The sequence below is a fragment of the Zosterops lateralis genome (genome assembly GCF_965231275.1).
Source record: "Zosterops lateralis genome assembly, chromosome: 10".
Classification (NCBI taxonomy): domain Eukaryota; kingdom Metazoa; phylum Chordata; class Aves; order Passeriformes; family Zosteropidae; genus Zosterops; species Zosterops lateralis.
Genome location: NC_139770.1, coordinates 3,727,138 through 3,744,300, shown reverse-complemented (window position 1 = coordinate 3,744,300; position 17,163 = coordinate 3,727,138). Strand labels below are relative to the sequence as shown.

The 17,163-nt window shown below is 45.4% G+C and overlaps 1 protein-coding gene across 1 annotated transcript in view; it reads right to left on the bottom strand.

Moving 5' to 3' along the window:
- Positions 1–17,163, bottom strand: part of LOC310913488 (uncharacterized protein) — a gene marked incomplete at both ends in the record, with an annotated part of 197,255 nt that overhangs the window by 12,338 nt on the left and 167,754 nt on the right. The window contains 7 exons of the mRNA XM_083868944.1: positions 714–845; positions 1,938–2,066; positions 3,283–3,411; positions 4,365–4,490; positions 4,990–5,118; positions 7,215–7,343; positions 12,485–12,613. Coding sequence (XP_083725070.1) covers positions 714–845; positions 1,938–2,066; positions 3,283–3,411; positions 4,365–4,490; positions 4,990–5,118; positions 7,215–7,343; positions 12,485–12,613 — 903 coding nt within the window. The remainder of the gene's footprint in view (positions 1–713; positions 846–1,937; positions 2,067–3,282; positions 3,412–4,364; positions 4,491–4,989; positions 5,119–7,214; positions 7,344–12,484; positions 12,614–17,163) is intronic.

Genomic DNA, 17,163 nt, shown 5'->3' with positions numbered 1-17,163 from the left:
AACTTTACAGATGTCCTAAAATACCGGCATGAGCCATGTGGATCTGGGAATATTTTTTATGATGGAGCATTGGGCCAGTTGGCATTTTGTCCTCTACACTAGTCACCATTTTTCAATCCAGAGTAACAGTTGGTTTAATTTGATTGTTCCTCAGAAGGCTCTGCAACTGAAAGGACTTTATGAATCACTTGGATTTATTGCCAATTTCAGCTTGTTGTTTTCTCATAACCATTTGTCCTTACTTGAGCAGGCAGAGATTTCGGGAAGTATTTTGGATTTGGTATTTGGAAACGAGAGAGCTGCTCAATATCCAGGTGTAGCTGAGAGATGCAATGCAGAGAATGATCTTTGCATTCTTTAGCATGGCGTGAGACTGGAAAGAATTTAGCTGGTAAACCTGGTGGCTTTAAAAATTAATTTGAAGCATTGAATTAATTACATTTTTGAACTAGCATTATTAATGATTTTCTTTTTAGAAAAGGCTTTTAAAAATTAATTCCTTGCAATAATACAACTACATTTTTTAGTGTAAATTAACCCACTCTACACGTGCTTCCTATACTACAACTTATTTGTAATACTTTTATACTGTAATTAACCTCTACTTCTCTCAGTCACTGCTGCACTAACACAGATGAACTCAAAGCACCAGCAGATGCTCCTGCAAGACTCAGTTCTGTGTCAGAAAGGGAACAACCCCCAAAAATACTCACGGAGGTGGCAGTGGGCCCCGTGGTAGCCCGGGCTGCAGGAGCAGTGGCCGGTGACAGGGTGACATTCCTGATTCTCAGCAGAGCACTGGCACACTCCGTGACAGTCCTGCCCATACGTGCCTGGTGGACAAGCTTTGGGAAGAAGAAATGCAAACCAATAAATTAAATTTGTCTTGGTAAACATAGCACTCAAACAAAGAGAGGGCTGAAATTTATTAAATAAAATCCCTGCCTACGGAATGACGCTCTCCTCCGGGACTTTGGATTTATTACATTTACTTGGGGGTTACTTGACTGCCTGATTTTGTTTTGTTCAGTCAATTTGTGCCCAACTGTCAAGGGCCAGATACAATTTTCTTGTCACTAGAAAAAAAATCATAGGGAAATGTCAGGTAAAATTGACTAAAATAACAGTATAATTCCCAAGGGACCAGGCATGTGGATAAAGACATTCTACCTTTTGCAGAGAGTTTAAACTTGTAAAGCTGCTGCAACATCACCATCTCCACAGTTTCATTCTGCCTGCTGACAGCCACATTGCCTACAGGTTTTGGACCTTCCACATTTAATTCTTCCATCTCATTTCCATTAAGCTGCCCTGGTTGTGGGTCAGCATTTAGAGTCCTCTGGTGGAGGATATGGGATTCCAATGTCAGTCCTTTCAATTTTTATTTATTGCTGGTTCTCCTTTGGCTAAAACAGGGCTCAGGCAAAGTTTGGTAGGGAGGAACAAAATCAGGGTGTTGCAGTGAGGTCAGAGCAAGCCTGCTTTCAAAGACAGCTCTGGGGGACCAAACTCCATGCTAAGAAAAGCCAGAAAACGTCCTTTCCATGAGCTCTGAGAGCAGGAATAGATAGCCTTGCACAGGGACAAGGCCAACAAAAGCTGAGCTACTGCTTTGCTGACAGCACAGCAGTGGCCGTGGGCAGGGCTGGGCTCCACTGGCACATCCCTCAGTCTGTTTGGGTCCAGTTCTGCCTGCTACCTGCCAACAGCTGCAAACACAGAGGAGGGAAACCCCCAGCAGCCCAAACAGCGCTGGCACCGAGCTCAGAGCTGGCCAAACCACTTGTGCGAGGGACAAGCCGCCCTTGGCCATCTTCCCTCCTGTCAGGTCATTTTCTCCTCCCTCTTCAGCCATCACATCACCACGTTTTGACTCCAGAAATCAATCTATGGATTAACCCACGAGGGCAGCATTTGCACTGGGGTAACAAACTCACTCTTGTCGCAGCCGAGGCCGGTGAATCCCGGGGGACATCCGCAGGCGCCCGTCAGGTGGTGGCAGGGCCTTCCCGGGGGACAGCGGCACCGCCGGGCACATCCCGCGCCGTATCGGCCCGGCAGGCAGGCTGCAGGGGGGACACAACCCTGTCAGGGCCACCAGAAGGGACAAAGCCACCCCCTCCCTGCACCCACCCCTGCCAGCACCTCCGTGTCACAGCACAGGTCTCAGCCTACGTCCTCGAGCCTGGAGATTGCTAACAACAGAGCAAAGGGATTGGGTGGGTTCTCTGAGTATCCAAAGGCTGCTTTGTTGCAGGTGATGCCTTAGTTTGAGCTTTCATGTATTTCAGATTTTGTGCTGCCCAGGGGTGCAGCTCTGAGCTCACAGTCAGTGTCACTCAGCTCTGCACACAGCAGGGACACAAAACAAATCCTTTTCCTGCTGCACACCAAGGACAACTTTCAGCCCCAAAAGCACAAACAAGGGTGGGCTGGAGGGAGGAACAAGAAGGATGGAACCTCACAGCCTGGAGCTGTAATTGGACAATTAAACTCCAATATGCAAATGGACCAAAACTTATAAAAATGTAAGATCTCGTGACTGGTCAGCCATTTCGTGACCATTCTAAATCTACCTTGAGTGTAGCCCTGGTCAGGCCCTGTCCTGCCTAAGGTGGAACCTTAAAGGCCTTTCAATAAATATCTACTTTATTATCCAGCTCTGTCCAGTCTCTGTTTCAGGTCAGCCTTCCCAAGGCATCACAGGAACAAGAACAGGGTCCAAGGGGTCTGGGGGTGAGGACAGCCTCAAATGGGTTCAGAGACAAGAACCAGAACGGACGTGAGAGCTCAGGGTTAAATAGGGGGAAATAGGGCGGGTCTGAGGGTCAAGGGCCAATAGGGATAAAGGAAAGTGGTGCAGGGGAGTGGCTAAATGTTGGGTGAACCAATAGGGCAACAGGGGTGGAGCACTGCAGCAAAAACAAGCCAATGGGGATCAAGGGCAGGGAGAACATTCTGGAATAAATACATATATGGTAAACAGGGCTGAACATGGGTGACATAAACGGATAAACCAATAACAGAACCTACAAGCTATTAACATGGGGCTGCAAAGGCCCATGGGAGAAGGGGCCTCTCCCAGCCTAGCCTAGAGGGGCGTCTCTCCCCATTTTCTCTGCTCCTCTAGGGTTGAGACATGACCACCCTGGTGGCAAGGCCCTCCACACCTCCAGCCCGACCCCGTGGAGCAAGGGCGTGAAAACATCCACCCGCGGCCGAGACCTCTGGGTTTGGGGGAAGGCGTGCCCCAACCTGAGCTGCCTCCCCTCACTCACTCACGTTTGTCACAGTGCCTCCCTCGCCAGCCCCTCTCGCAGTGACAGGCTCCAGTCTGGGGGTGGCAGGACCAGCCGTGGGCGCAGTCACACCGCTCCTCGCAGCGCTTGCCGAAAAATCCCGGCGGGCAGGCTGGGGGCAAGCAGAGAGAGCAAGGTTCTACCTGCTGCCTCCAATGGCCATCAGCCAGCATCCATCCTCCTTGCCTGAGCTCCTGCTCACGAGTATATTTAGCAGACTGCGTGGCCAGAAAATATCAGTGAAGGGGAAGATTCTAAAATTAGTCTTTAGTGCTGCCTGCTAATGAGTCTGCACAGGAAAGTTTGCAAAGACTGAGTGACAGCCTGGAGTGCAAATCCAGATGGGGTCCATGGAAAGGGTGATGCTGTTTGCTTTGACACAACTATGCACACAGGGACAGCTGTTTGTGCAGCGGGAACTGTGTCCAGGAACTGCTTCCACCTCCCAGGTCCCTGCAAAGTGACCAAAGAGAAAGGGAGGTGGGCACTGAGAAAGTGTTACAGGTTGTACTGGTGGCTGAGGATTTATGAGTCCTCAGCACCTCAGGAGACCTCAGAAAGCTGCTTGTGGCTTGCTAAAAGCACAGCACCTCAGTGGCTGAGCTGAAAGCATGTTTTTAAGTCACCTGTGTATGAGATTTAACCCCTACTTCAGGGATTCAGATGGCTCTAAGCATGCCAAACAGCTGTGTTAAATCGTGTGCCAGATCTGAACTGTCTGAACCATCACAGTCCAGTTTGCTGAGCTCCCCTCAATGACCCACAGAGAATTAGCAGCAGGTGCCTGATCTGGCAAATCCTCCCTTACATGTGTTCTTCCTTGTCTGTGTAAAGTAGAGAAATACCTTCCTTTTCTTAGCAGGCAGGGAGCAGAGGTAGAAGGAGATAAAATGATTTGGACAAGGGCATAGCTGGGCAGAGACCTGCCTGTGAGTCTGAGACGGGGTGAGAGGACATAAATCCTGACTGGCCTGCAGAATATTGGAAATTTAAGACAGGAAATAGAAAACTGGCAGGAATGGCTGATGGTTAAAAGGAAGGGTTTGCAGGAGGAGCTGCCCTTACCAACATCACAGCGCTCCCCGGTCCAGCCGGCGCGGCAGAGGCACTTCCCCGAGAGCTGGTCACACACACCGTGGTGGCAGCTGCAGTTTTGCTCACAGCCCTCTCCAAACTGCCCGTCCCCACACTCTGAAACAGGATGGGGGAGGCTGATGGGGGGCCAAGCTGGAGTAACCCCAGCAGGAACTCCCTCATGCCTCTGCAACACGATGAGCCACCTAAACTGGGCTTAAAAACCTTCAGTGAAGGAAATTTTGAAGCCTCCTTTGGCAAAATTCTCTAGAAATACACCAATTTTCCTCTTTAAGGATTTCTTTCTCCTTAAAAGGAGCTCATTACTTATCTTCCCTATTCCCAAAGGACAAAGAACAGCTTATTCCTCCCCTCTGCCCAGCAAGTTTCCAGCATCGTGGATAAGTTTAAATTCCAGCATCATGTCTCCCCTCAGCCCTCTGATTTCTGACTAAACAACCCCATTTTTTTTAACTTCTCCCCACCCAGTCTTTCCCATCCTTCTGTCTCCTTTTTTCCTGTGGATTGTCTCAAACCAGACCTCAGCACAACTGAACTTCCTTTCAGAGAGACAGACCCGAGGTGCTGGAGGGGTGGAAGGGGTGGTGGGACTCACCCAGCTCGCAGGCTGTCCCCGTCCAGCCCTGGGGACACCGGCACTGGCCACTCACGGGGTCACAGGTGGCCTGGCCGTGGCACAGGCAGCGCTGCAGGCAGTTTGCTCCGTACCACCCGGGGGGACAGGCTGGGAAGGGAGGTAGGGAAAACCTTCCATCAGGACACAGGTTCAGCACCACCTCTCCCACCTTAGAACCTCTCGGATTGTCCCTTTTTCTGACCCAGAGATGGGGCAACTGAAAGGCATTTTAGAAACTTTTATTCCATTTTCAGCCTCATAAAGGATGAGACAATATAGATGTTATAATTCACACCATCACAATCAGAAGCCAAACTATTTCCTAATTACAATACATTGCAAGTGGTTTTTGGCCTATCAGCTTTTGCCATACAATGCTGTTAATGCCTTAAAGACAATCACCTAAAATTACCCCTCATGGGTCCTACTACAATGCATCTTTCATAGTTCTATTTCTCCAAAGTATATGGTTTATTTGCAAGGCCATCATTTAAAACTTGTTTCTAGTTCCATTTCTCTCTCAACAATGTCTGTCCTATTCCATGGTATTTCTAAGTCAGCATTTTTTATCTCAAAATTTGCATACAAAGGCATACTATGTGAGCCTTCTGTCAGGCTTTGAGAATTTTCTACAAATCCATTTCCCACAACAGCCCTTCTGGCCCTGGAAGATGCTGTGGCAGGTACAACCAAGTAGAAATGGGGACACAACTGACAAGGAATTACTCTGACCATTGTAAAACTGGTTTTGGAGCAAAGTAGATGATGAAGTGAATAAGTGACTCACCAAATAACCCTGAGACTTTCAGTTTGTACCTACAAAACCCATTTTTTTGTTGTTGTTGTTCCTTCCAGCTTTCTCAACACCGGGGAGTGCAGTTCTTGATTTCCCTGTTCTCAGAATTTCTTTGTACAGTCCTCTTAATATCACAGCTCCTTCTCTAACTGATCCTGCTCCCCACAGCTGGCTGATGATATTTGACCATTTGCCGAATTTTAATTAGACAAGTCTATTAATTCCTATCACAACCAGTTTCTATGGATAGAATGCAATTTTTTGGCAAAAAACCACACACCTTTGCCAAGTGCCAAAGTGCCAAATCTTTAAGATGGAAACAGGGGCAAGCTCTCACTTTGGAAAAGCACAGGCATCAGAGGATGGTGAGGCTCCCCAAGCCTCACACAATTATTCTACCTCCTCACTTCAAAGAGAAAAGAAGTCTCCAAACATGTATTTAAAGGGAAAAGGTGTGTTTGAAACATCTTTTGTAACTTTCATTTTGGTTTTGTATTTGTGGTCCTTGGACAAAACAAAAAATTTAGGTCATGCCTAACGTGTCATCAAGAAGAGTTTGGTGCCTTCCCAATTTTTAAATCCTTCATGGAAAAGCCTCTTCATGTCAGGTTTTAAAAGAGGAATGTGCTAAATTTAAATATCACTCTACCTCTGCCAGCTTTCATCCCCTTTCCCTAACAATCCTCTTGGGATGCTGAAGGGCAGAGTCTGAGTGGAGGTGATGACTCCAAATCCCTGCTCACCCAGGAGCATCCACAGCACTGTTCCCAGCTCCATGGTACTGCTGCCACCCCAGGGACCTCGTGGGGAAGGCACAGAACAAGGAGCTTCTGTAACAGGGATGGACAGACTTTTCCTACTGCCTGGGCTGCATGGATTAGGATGTGCAATGCAAGCCACAGTCCAGCCTTTCTTTGCCAGCCTTTTCTTGAGGCTCTGTGGAGCTGGGCTTGTGTTTGAGGCTCATGTATGGCTCTGATTGCCAAGGTTGGAAGGCTCAATGTCTTTCACATGTTCTGGATTTAGGCCCTGTCTGGAACAGCACAAGGTAATGCTGAGGATCAGTCTGGTGCATGGGACAGTAAAGCAGCTCTTAGAAAAGAAACAGAGCTTCATTTTCAGCATCATAATTGAGAGTTTTATGGACCTTTTCTCCCTTCATCAGTCTTCAAAATCAGCTCTTTTTCCAGTTTATGGCTGATTCACCCCTCTGCCCTGTGCACACTGGATCCTACAATACAGCATCACGGATTAATTTAATGGACCAATTCACGTCACTGGGATCCAAACCCAATGACAACACAGGGCAACGAGCTGAGAGCTAAAATACCAGTGAGCTTTCCCCAAACACAGGGTTTATTTTTCCCTCCTATAATCCACAGGCAAGGGGTTGAATTTCCAACTTTACCTTCTTGGCAGGTGGCTCCTTTCCAGCCGGGGCTACAAAGGCATGTCCCGGTTACGTGGTGACAGAGAGCTCCGTTGTGACAGTGACAAGTGTTCCTGCAGCCTGGCCCGTAGCTGTTCCCCTGGCAGGCTGCAAGGACAGAATTCCATAAATCCCCACCAGGAAGCATCCAAGGAAGCACAGAGCAAGCGTGAGACACAACACAGTGCCAGGGAAAACATGTTGGACCTGTGCTCCAATGACACTTTTCACATCGTAAGAGTGCCTAAGTCCATACAGAATCTCATTAGGGTTGGAAAAGATCTTCAAGATCATCAGTCCAACCTTTGGCCAAATACCATCATGATTCTTAAATCAAATAACAAAGTGATTTGGTCTTTTCATGCAGACCATGTGTCTACTCATTTTTTGAACACTTCAAAGAATGGTGACTTCACCATCCCTGGAAATACATATATATATATATAAACCCACACATATTAACCATGAAACAATAATAGAATCGTTGAGGTTTGAAAAGACCTTTAAGATCATCAAGTTCAACTGTTAACTCAGCACTGCTAAGTCCAAAATAGCAGCCAATACATAAACTGCAAAAGGTATTTGAGAAAAAAAAAAGATATCCTGCAAATTAAGATCGTGTAAAATGAAACTGCTCTGCAACGTTTGCACTTTGGAGATAATGTGTCTTATGAAAGCCTAACATAATAATGTGGGTAAAAAATATGTATCAGCCCATTCTGAGGAGGTTTCTAGTGAGGGGCTGGATCACTGGGGTGATGGATCAGCTGTCATCCCCTGCTCTGCAGAACGTCTTTGTGCTAAACTAATGGTCCAGCAGAACCGCCAGCCTGACAGCCCCGGTATTTATTTGCATCCTGGTAAGAGAACTGACAACTTCATTGTTTTCAGTGTTCATTTTTTACAGCTGGGTGCCTCTGCTCACCCAGACTCTCATTCTTTGGTCAAAGAGGGGTGATATTTTCAATGAGTTTGGTTAAGCAGCTGGCTCCCAGGTGAAAACTTAACGCAGTCATCTCGCAGGCAAACGCTCCGCTTTCAGTGCTGCTGCCTGTGAAAAATGGCAGTGATAAAATTCCCGCAGTCTCCATTGCACTGGAGATTTGGATAGCTTTGAATGGTGCAAAACAAACAGTTCTGCTACCCTGTTTTCTTCAGATACATCCAAAATAATATAAAGGGGTGGATGGAGCTGGATCACCTCCTTGCATGGCTTCTGTTCTGCATTTCTGGAGTTCCTGTCAGAGTCTCTCATCCCTGCAGCGCTTCTGGCATGCACTGGAGGGGCAAAAAAAGCCTGGGTCCCTGATCCAGAAGAATGTCCTGCACTCACTGAATGTGACATCTTCCATATTTCACAGCCAAATAGTGAATTTTCACCAAACTTCTCTGCCTTTCATGGTGTCAGTGAACATGATGCAGTGCTGTGGGAGAGCAAGTCCCTGGGGATAGAGGGGGGGGTGTGAAACCACCTTGATCTTGGAGGTGAACTTGGTTGACAGTCTCTGACCCATTCTCAGCCCTTTTCTCTCCATCTGAGGGCTTCCAGCTTCCCAGCCTGGTTCTCAGACACCATTTCTCCCAGGACTTCTTTTCCACACTGCTCGTTCTTGTCATCCCTTGGACCCCGTCCATGTTGAAACCACAAGAAAGAGCAGGAGCTCAGTCCCATCACAGCTAAAAGTTTGTTCTGCAAATGAAGCTTGTTTGCCAAGTGAAAAGTTCAGCACATCTACAGAGCTTTGGCTCGGTTTTTGGGAGCAGAACTAAATATTTCCACAATACAGACCAGAACTATAGCACAACCAAGCCAAAGGAAAAACCAGCTCATCACCAGATCCCCTGACTGGTTACCAGTGGTTTGTGTGAGGTTTTGGGAGTTTGTGTGCAAAGCTCTTGTTACACTTACCAAAAAGACAATAGAGTGTTTCAGTGAAAATTCTGGTAAGGAAGCAGAAATTTCTGGGGAAGAAAAATTTAACTATTCTATTGGGTAGACACAAAAGTTTTTTTTTTGTTTCTGGTGGGACAATCCTGATTTTCAAAGTACTTTTCTGAAGATTGAGGAAAAAAGTGATATTCTGAAGCTATTTTATGGAGTTCTACAACTGAATGCACAAATATCTCTGGGCCTTTTCTTTCTTCATGATGAGAGAAAAGGGATAATTTAATCCAGAAGTTGAAATTATTAGATTTCTTCTTGGTTCAAAATTTTCCTCTTGGTATCTTTCCTCTGCAAAAGGAAGATTTATTTGTTTTCAGTCCTTAAAATCCCTTTTTGCATGCAGAGTAAGGAACACATGGAACTGGAGACTTTTCTTCCAGACTAGAAGACAACAGCCATCAAAAGTGTCCAGGAACACAGAAAAATTATGGGCTCTAATGTTCTAAAGGGTGTCCAGTAGCTTTGTTTTCAAGTGACTTCTGTGGATTATTCTCCACAATATGAAGCTTCAGCTTTAAAAGAACAGGGAATTTGGAAATTTGAGTGCTCATACACCATGAAATGTCAAACCCCTGTTATCAGTGCCTCTGGCTGAGCAAATTTTTCTGTAGTCATTTATTTTTCAAACCAGTGTGGTCTCTTTTTTACCACAAGGAACCATTTCAGTGAAGATTCTGCTGAGCTCCAACAGCTCCAGAAAGAGGCATGTTTAGTACTGACAGAATAAAGGCAAAATTCAGATGCTGAATTGTGTACATCTGCTACAGACCATATGCAGCATGAGATTTCTGGAGGGTTTGGTTGGATTTTTTTTAGGTTTGTAAACTTTGGATGAATTTATAGTGAATCAGAATGGTTTGGGTTGGAAGGGACCCTAAAGATCATCGATTTCCAATCCCCCCTTCCATGAACAGAGATGTCACTACTAGATCAGTTTGCTCCTCACTCCCAACCTGGCCTTGAACACTTCCAGGGACAGGATACCCAGAAGGGAAGGTTACATCTCTGTCACAAAGAAATGCCAGATATCAGGTCCTCACTTCTGTATCACAGCACTCAGTGACTCAGTGAAACAGTCAAAAAAAAAAAAAAAAAAAAAAAAAAAAAAAAAAAAAAAAAAAAGAGAGAGAATAGGCAAAATACTTTCCCTAAGCCTCTTTCTTGGAAACCTAAAATACCTCAGGTGGACACTCAAAAAAAATCCCCAAATAAAATCCCTGAGCACAAACCGAAGCTGAGGCAGAGCTTGCTTGGCAGATTTCACCCCAGATTAACATAATTCATTTTCAAACAACTGAAACCCACGGCCTGGTAATGGAAAGCATTAGGCAGCTTCAACAAAAGGCATCACTGTCCGTATTGCCTGTAATTAGATAGCAGAGTATAAAACTCACTGCATGGCTGGCTTAGGATCAATTCAAATCCCATGATGCCAAAATTATTCCTCAATATCCTCCAGCACATTGCCTGCAATCTGATTACTTCCACACGAGTGCTGTCCTTCCAGCTGCTGGAGCTGGCGGGTCCCAGGAACAGGCAAGGTGAATATTAAACACCCTGGGAGGATGGGAGTGCTGAGCTGTCTCCCACCCGTTGCTCTGAGCAGCTCTGGAGCAGTGTGGATGAGGCCCAGTTGTAAAATCAAAATGAAGATCCCTCACTTAGCCAAGAGAAAAAGAGGAGACACCCTGCACTGTTGACTGACCTCTCACTCACAGAGGACTTGGAGGCTTTGGCACCTTCACCAGCAGGAGGAATAAATCAGCCCAGCACAAAGATCTAATGGCTCTGGCACAGGATAATAAATGGGTTTTTTTCCCTAATGTGAGTAGGGCAGGGCACTAGAGGCCATGGAGAAGGAGCTGCATTTCTTAATTGAATTTAATGAAATATCTAGCAAAGCTTCCCATCCCTAATGCTAAGGACAGGGGAAGGGACAAGTTGACACATTGCCAAGGCTGTGGCTTGACAGGAAAAATGGGCTGTGACCAGGAAACAAATATTGTACCTGTTCAGCAGCACCCCTTCTGATCTGTGGGATGGGTAAATAACTCTGGTCTGCTTCTGTTTTGTGCTCACTCCATTGATCTACACCAAAGGCTGGGTTACCACCAGCATCTTCAGCTGGTGGGAGGAGCAGAGCCAAGTGTTTCTACAGAAGGGCATGAGGAGGCAAAAAACCTGCAGTGCTGGGATGTTAGGAAAAGTGTCTAAAATTGGGGGGATTCAGCAGAACTGACCCACCTGTAAACAAAAGAGCAGGGGATTTTGCAGGAGAAACCTTCTCAGAAGGCTGTGTTGAGTGGTGGGGAAAAATGTTAAGAAGAAGAAGAAAATTAAGAATATCACTGCCCTCAAACAGGGCTGAAGATAAAACAGTGTATGGCTGGAGAACTGCATTGCCTCAATACAAGCCACATTTCTCTCTCTTTTCTAAACTAAACCATTTTTCTATTGCAGAAAGCCACGACCTGTGGATTAAAGAAGTGTTCCCTAACAGAGCTGGCTTGTTGTGAAGCTGCCCTGGAGCCCAGCTCTACACCCCAGCCCTGCAGACAGCACTCATATTTTCAAAAGGAAGCTTAGACCATGACATCATCCTAAAGGAAAACAAAAAAGTTAAGAAGCTAAAACCTGAAAATCTTAAAAACCCTCACTTGTTTGGTAAACTTTGCAAACAGGCTCAGTGATCTCCATATGTAATTCCATGCAGCTAAAGAAAATAATCTAATTTCCCACGAAATGCAGTGAAAAAATTCTTAGAATAACCAATTTTATATATGTATACACATGAGCACTTTGTTAACTTAAAAATTGGGGGATAATCCATACTTGTGAAAACCTAGGAAGCTGACATTCATTTTAAAACAAATAAATTTTCTAAAAATTATTTTAAAAAACCCTATTTTGTCACGCTCAAATAACAAAACAGTCCCAGCTCTGATTTTTCCACTTTGCACATTTGTAACCTGACACTTTATAATTGATAACTAGATGAGATACGCCAGAAACAGATACACAACATTTAATCTCTTAATGTCACACAAAAATAAAAAGCAGGGAGTTGTCATATGGCAGGAGAACAGCTCTGCTATTTAAAACCTGATGCTTATCATGCTTGACGAGTTAAAAAATAAAATTTTAAAAAACAAAAGAGTGATGATTTTATACAGCCACCAAAAAATTGTTCCTTTTTTCGGCAGCTTTGGGAAGGAAGGTGACTTATCTGGAGGTGTGCCCTTATCTCAAGGTGTACCCTGTTCCCAGAGGAGGTTTGGGGGTTTGGGAACAGGGGTGAACTCACGTTGCTCACAGCTCTCCCCCAGCCAGCCCGGGAGGCAGCGACAGGAGCCCAGCACATGGTCACAGCCAGCAGCATTCTTGCACTTGCACACCTGGTGGCAGTCAATCCCAAAGAATCCGTCTGGACAAGCTGGAAATGCAAAACATTCCTTTTTAGCACCGTTCCTGCTTTTTTTTTTTTTTTTTTTTTTTTTTTCTGCATGAATTCCATCTCATCTTTCCACAGATGCTTAAGGACCAAAGCTGCATCAAGGGTTAAAGACTGCCCTGTTCTGCTCTGTGCATCTTGGAAAAAATGTGACCCTTTTGCACAAGCAACAGGTTTCTCTACAGGAAAACAGGGCTGAGAATATTGAAAAGTCATAAAACAAGTGAGAAAATGGAGCTGGGTTCACGAAAGCTGTTCCTTGTGTCTCTGTAATGGACAGAAGAAATAATTCAACATAATACAAGACTCCAGGGCCATCCCTGCTGGCTTCCCTCCTTTTGGAAATGCAAAACCTCTGCTCCCATTTACTGTCCTGACACTTTTCTAAAGATTCTTTAACAGTGAACCGAAGCCACGCTGGTGCAGTTCAGTGCTGAAATGAAAAACTGGCAAAGTGAATGAGAAAACCAAGACAAATTAAACACAGCAAAATAACCCCAAGGAACTGAAGGAGCTCTGCACCTACATCTGGAACTGAACCTGGACTAAGAGCAGCCCCATGGATTCAATTTTTATCTGTACCAGTGCTGACAGCAGTGAAAATAAGGATCAGTGTTTGTCAGTGGGCCACATCATACCCCAAATGCTGCATTACAGGAACACTAAGGCTGCTATGCAGAGTTTAAAAATATATTCTATATGTACCCTTAATTTAACCTCTGTGTGTGTGTGTGTTTAGATTATATAAGTGCATATATTATGTCACTCAGTATATTATGTTACACTGAGTAATAACAAATCTATAGATACACAACTGTACATCACTCTTCTCACAGAATCCCTGAATCAACCTCAGGAGTGATGGTGGTCATGAAATAAGCAGTAGTTCAGTAAAACTTATCTCTTTGTCCTCCTTGTTCAATATAAACTTGTATTTAAAATCCAATCCTCACACTTGTACCATGAAATCAGAATGACTGGATTCCCAAGAGAATCTCACAATGATTATCATCATCTACACCAACAGCCCTCCGCACTAATTCACAGCTCTCTACCCGGTCAGAGTAACACTGGTATCATCAAAGAATGATTTAGGTTGACAGGGACCTTAAAAATCATCTGCCATCAATGCCCCTGCCACAGGCAGGAACACTTTCCACTGTCCCAGGCTGCTCCAAGCCCCTTCCAACCTGGCCTTGGACATTTCCAGTGAGTTCTCCAAGTGCATATTCCACTGTTGGACTCTTCTGTCCCTTTTTCTGCCCTGGGGCTTCTTCACACCTAAGTTTTTTGTCCCAGTCTATCACACTGCCTCTTCCATAGATGCAAATTCAGTTCTCCAGCTGTGTGCACTGCTGGCTGCTTTGGCTACAAGTGGAGGGAATTCTGTATCTGTGGCTTTAGGAAAACCTGGACCATCATCCAGCAACAGTGGAAAACACTGAACATCTGCTTTGGCTGCTCTGCTGCTCAGCTTGTGACTACACAGGGTTGTTTCATCCACTCAAAATCAAAAAACTGCTCTGCCCTTTGTCCTGCCCAGGCTGCAGCTTCTTCCCTGACATACAAGAGGTTTGCTGCCCTTCCCAGGTTTGTGCTGCCTCAGGAGAACAGAGAAAGGGCTTCATGACAACAGAGCATCCCTCAGCCTCTGCTCAGTGCTCAACAGAAGAGAGTTGAAACCAACGTGCAAGGGAAGAGCCACCAGGGTGAGGTTTAATCTGTTATTCCCCATTTACTCTGCTTCAGTAGCAGATATGGCACAGCACAGGGATGGGCTCCTCCCGCTGAACCCTCAGTGGCTTCAAAGGCTGACAAAGTTCTTCTTTAACACAGGGGCTGCACAGCCTTGTCAGCTATTCCTCGACATGCACTGTGCTCATTTTCCCCTTTCATCTCAGCAAAACAGCAATCTTGCTGGGCTCTCTTATGGTAATGATTAACTGCTGAAATCCCAAGGGAAGGGTCCAGTCTGTCCATTCTTTGGAAGTGCTGATCCCACAGCAGCTCAGAGGCAAAAGCCAAGTTCTGTGTTACACAAGGGGGATATGTTGTTATTAATGGATCAATTAATAAATATGCTGTAGCAATGCTCTGACACTCCTGCTGCCTCCAGTCAGTGCACTAATTGTCTGGCATTTTGGGATATTTGGACAGATGAATCAATGAACTGGATAATTCTTCTGTTGGCCTGACCCCAAAACTGGACACAAGCCTTGGGTCATACCAGAGAGCAGTGGGGAAGGGAATTAAACAAAATCACAGTGTAGGGAAGGCAATTGCAGCCTTCAAAGTGGGAGCAGCAGATGCTCAGCACTTGACAGAATTAAATCAATTATAACAATTGCCTTCCCAAAAGGGAGTGGAGCAGCCCTGGTGCAGGGCAGGGTGACCCAACTCACTTGTTAACAGAGCTGTGAGTGTGGCTGGGGAATCAGGCGCCTGGATTCATCTGGGTTTGTCAGTAGTGGGCTCGGGCTTCCTGCATGGCAGATTCTTACATTTAGTTAGAGTAAGCATTGATATATTTATCTATTTATCACAATAACGACTGGTTTTGGGGTTGGGATTTTGTTTTGTTTTGTTTTGTTTTGTTTTGTTATATTTGCCTTGCCTGTTTAGCTGGAATTGCATTATAACCCCAGCCCTGCAGCAGTGGGTGAACACAGAAACATCTTTTCTGGAGAAGATGATACTTAGGTTGTCTGTGCTTGAACAGGACAGAAAAGACTTACAAAGCCACCTTTGCTGTGATCCCTGCCCTTGCAGAGCCCAGGAATGCAGAGGCATTGGCTGCTGCTTCAGTTCAGGAACATCCAGAACTCCCTGTGTTCCCCTGGCACCTTCTGCCCAAGCACACAACATTCTTCAGTCAGAAATGGAGGCTGGCTGGTGGCACTGCAAAAATGCACCGACCAAAAATGATTCATTTTCCTTCGGTAATGCGAGACCTTGTGAAGAAACCTACATTATTTCATCAGTGTTCTGCTTGTATCACTTGCTGCTTTCAAGAAAATTCAAAGGAAGCCTTTCCTAGACTGCTCTCACAGACTGAAATAATTTCTTTGTAGATTATTTTGTTTTCAGCCTGATCTGTAATCGTTACCTACTCTGCAACTGAAACAGTTTTGCTGCTTTTGAAACTCCTTTGAAAGAGCCACAAGATTCACAAGGTTCATTTTCACAAAGCACTGAGCAGGGCTGAAAGATGGAGCAGGCATGTACCACCTTCAGAAATGTCTAATTTTCTTTCAGAGAGTGTCTTGATAGCTTTATTCTTCCCCATCATTATTAGATGTGACCACAGCACAACTGCAGAGGCAGCAGTACCACTGAGTGGTACCAGATGAAAAGCAGCTGATCAAAGGTGACTCAGGGCAGAGCAGAGCTGAGATGCTGATGGACAGACCAAAGTACTTTGAAGAGTGTGAGGTCTTTTGTCAGCATCCCGTGGCTCGGAGCACAGAAGTTCAGTCAGCTCCTGAATAATTCACAGCAAGGTCTCATGAAACAGCAGCCCTGGAGCAAAAGTGTCTCCTGCTATGGGTGAGCTTGGAAACTGTCCCGTGCTGGGGGTGATGATGAGGATGATGATGGTGTGGCTTTGGCTGTTATCTGTATTACTGACATAATAGATTGAGATTCAGCAAGGACTAAGAGTACATTAACAATTCTAATATTAATAAGAGGTTATTAAATTTGTGGCCAATAAGCTGGGAAGTGGTCACTGAAGTGATGTCTTGCAACAGGGGCTGGTATCTAAACCTTTGAAACCTTAATTCATATTGAGAGCAGCAAATTAATGAAAAGAGACAGCAGCTTCCCACCAAAATGGGAAGAAACTTTCCCCAAATGAAAACCAAAAATCCAAAGGCAAAGTTTGGTATTTCTGCAGTCTCAGCTTGATGATAACAATGCAAAACACAATTCTGCATTGTGCTGCCACAATGCAAAATACCAAAAGCAACGTCTGCAGGTTCAAACCCCCTCACTGTGAGGGGTGATATTAATTATTAATATCAATCAAAATCAGATTTTGTAATGGACTATCTTCTCCTTGGACTCTGAACTCAGGAGGCTGCAAAAGCCTCAGTTTCAACATTTCTGTGATGACGGAGAAGCCCTTCCCAGCCACGGGCTGAGGCATCAGCAGGACGTTTGAAGTCCAAGGCAACTCTGCAGCGCCAGGGCTCGATGTGAATTCCTGCCTGCAAGGCACAGAGCCTGGCCAACGTGGGTGGATTGCCAAGAGGACGGCAAAAAGCACATCCCTGCCAGAAGGAAACCCTGCCAGTCTCCCAGTCACTCGAAACAGAAGCGCTGCAGCTCCTCCGAGAGAAGGTGCCAAGAAGGTTCTACCAAGGGCAAACCACCCACATGTTTTCCTCCCTCGGCGTCTTCTGGAAGCTGCCAAACTGTTCTGGTTAAAACTTCCTAAGTTAAGAGGCAACCCAGGTCAGCTGAGAGCAAACACTCTGCCTTCTTGAGGGAAAACATGCAGAAAATGGTGTTTTACAAAGTGCTGATTTTCA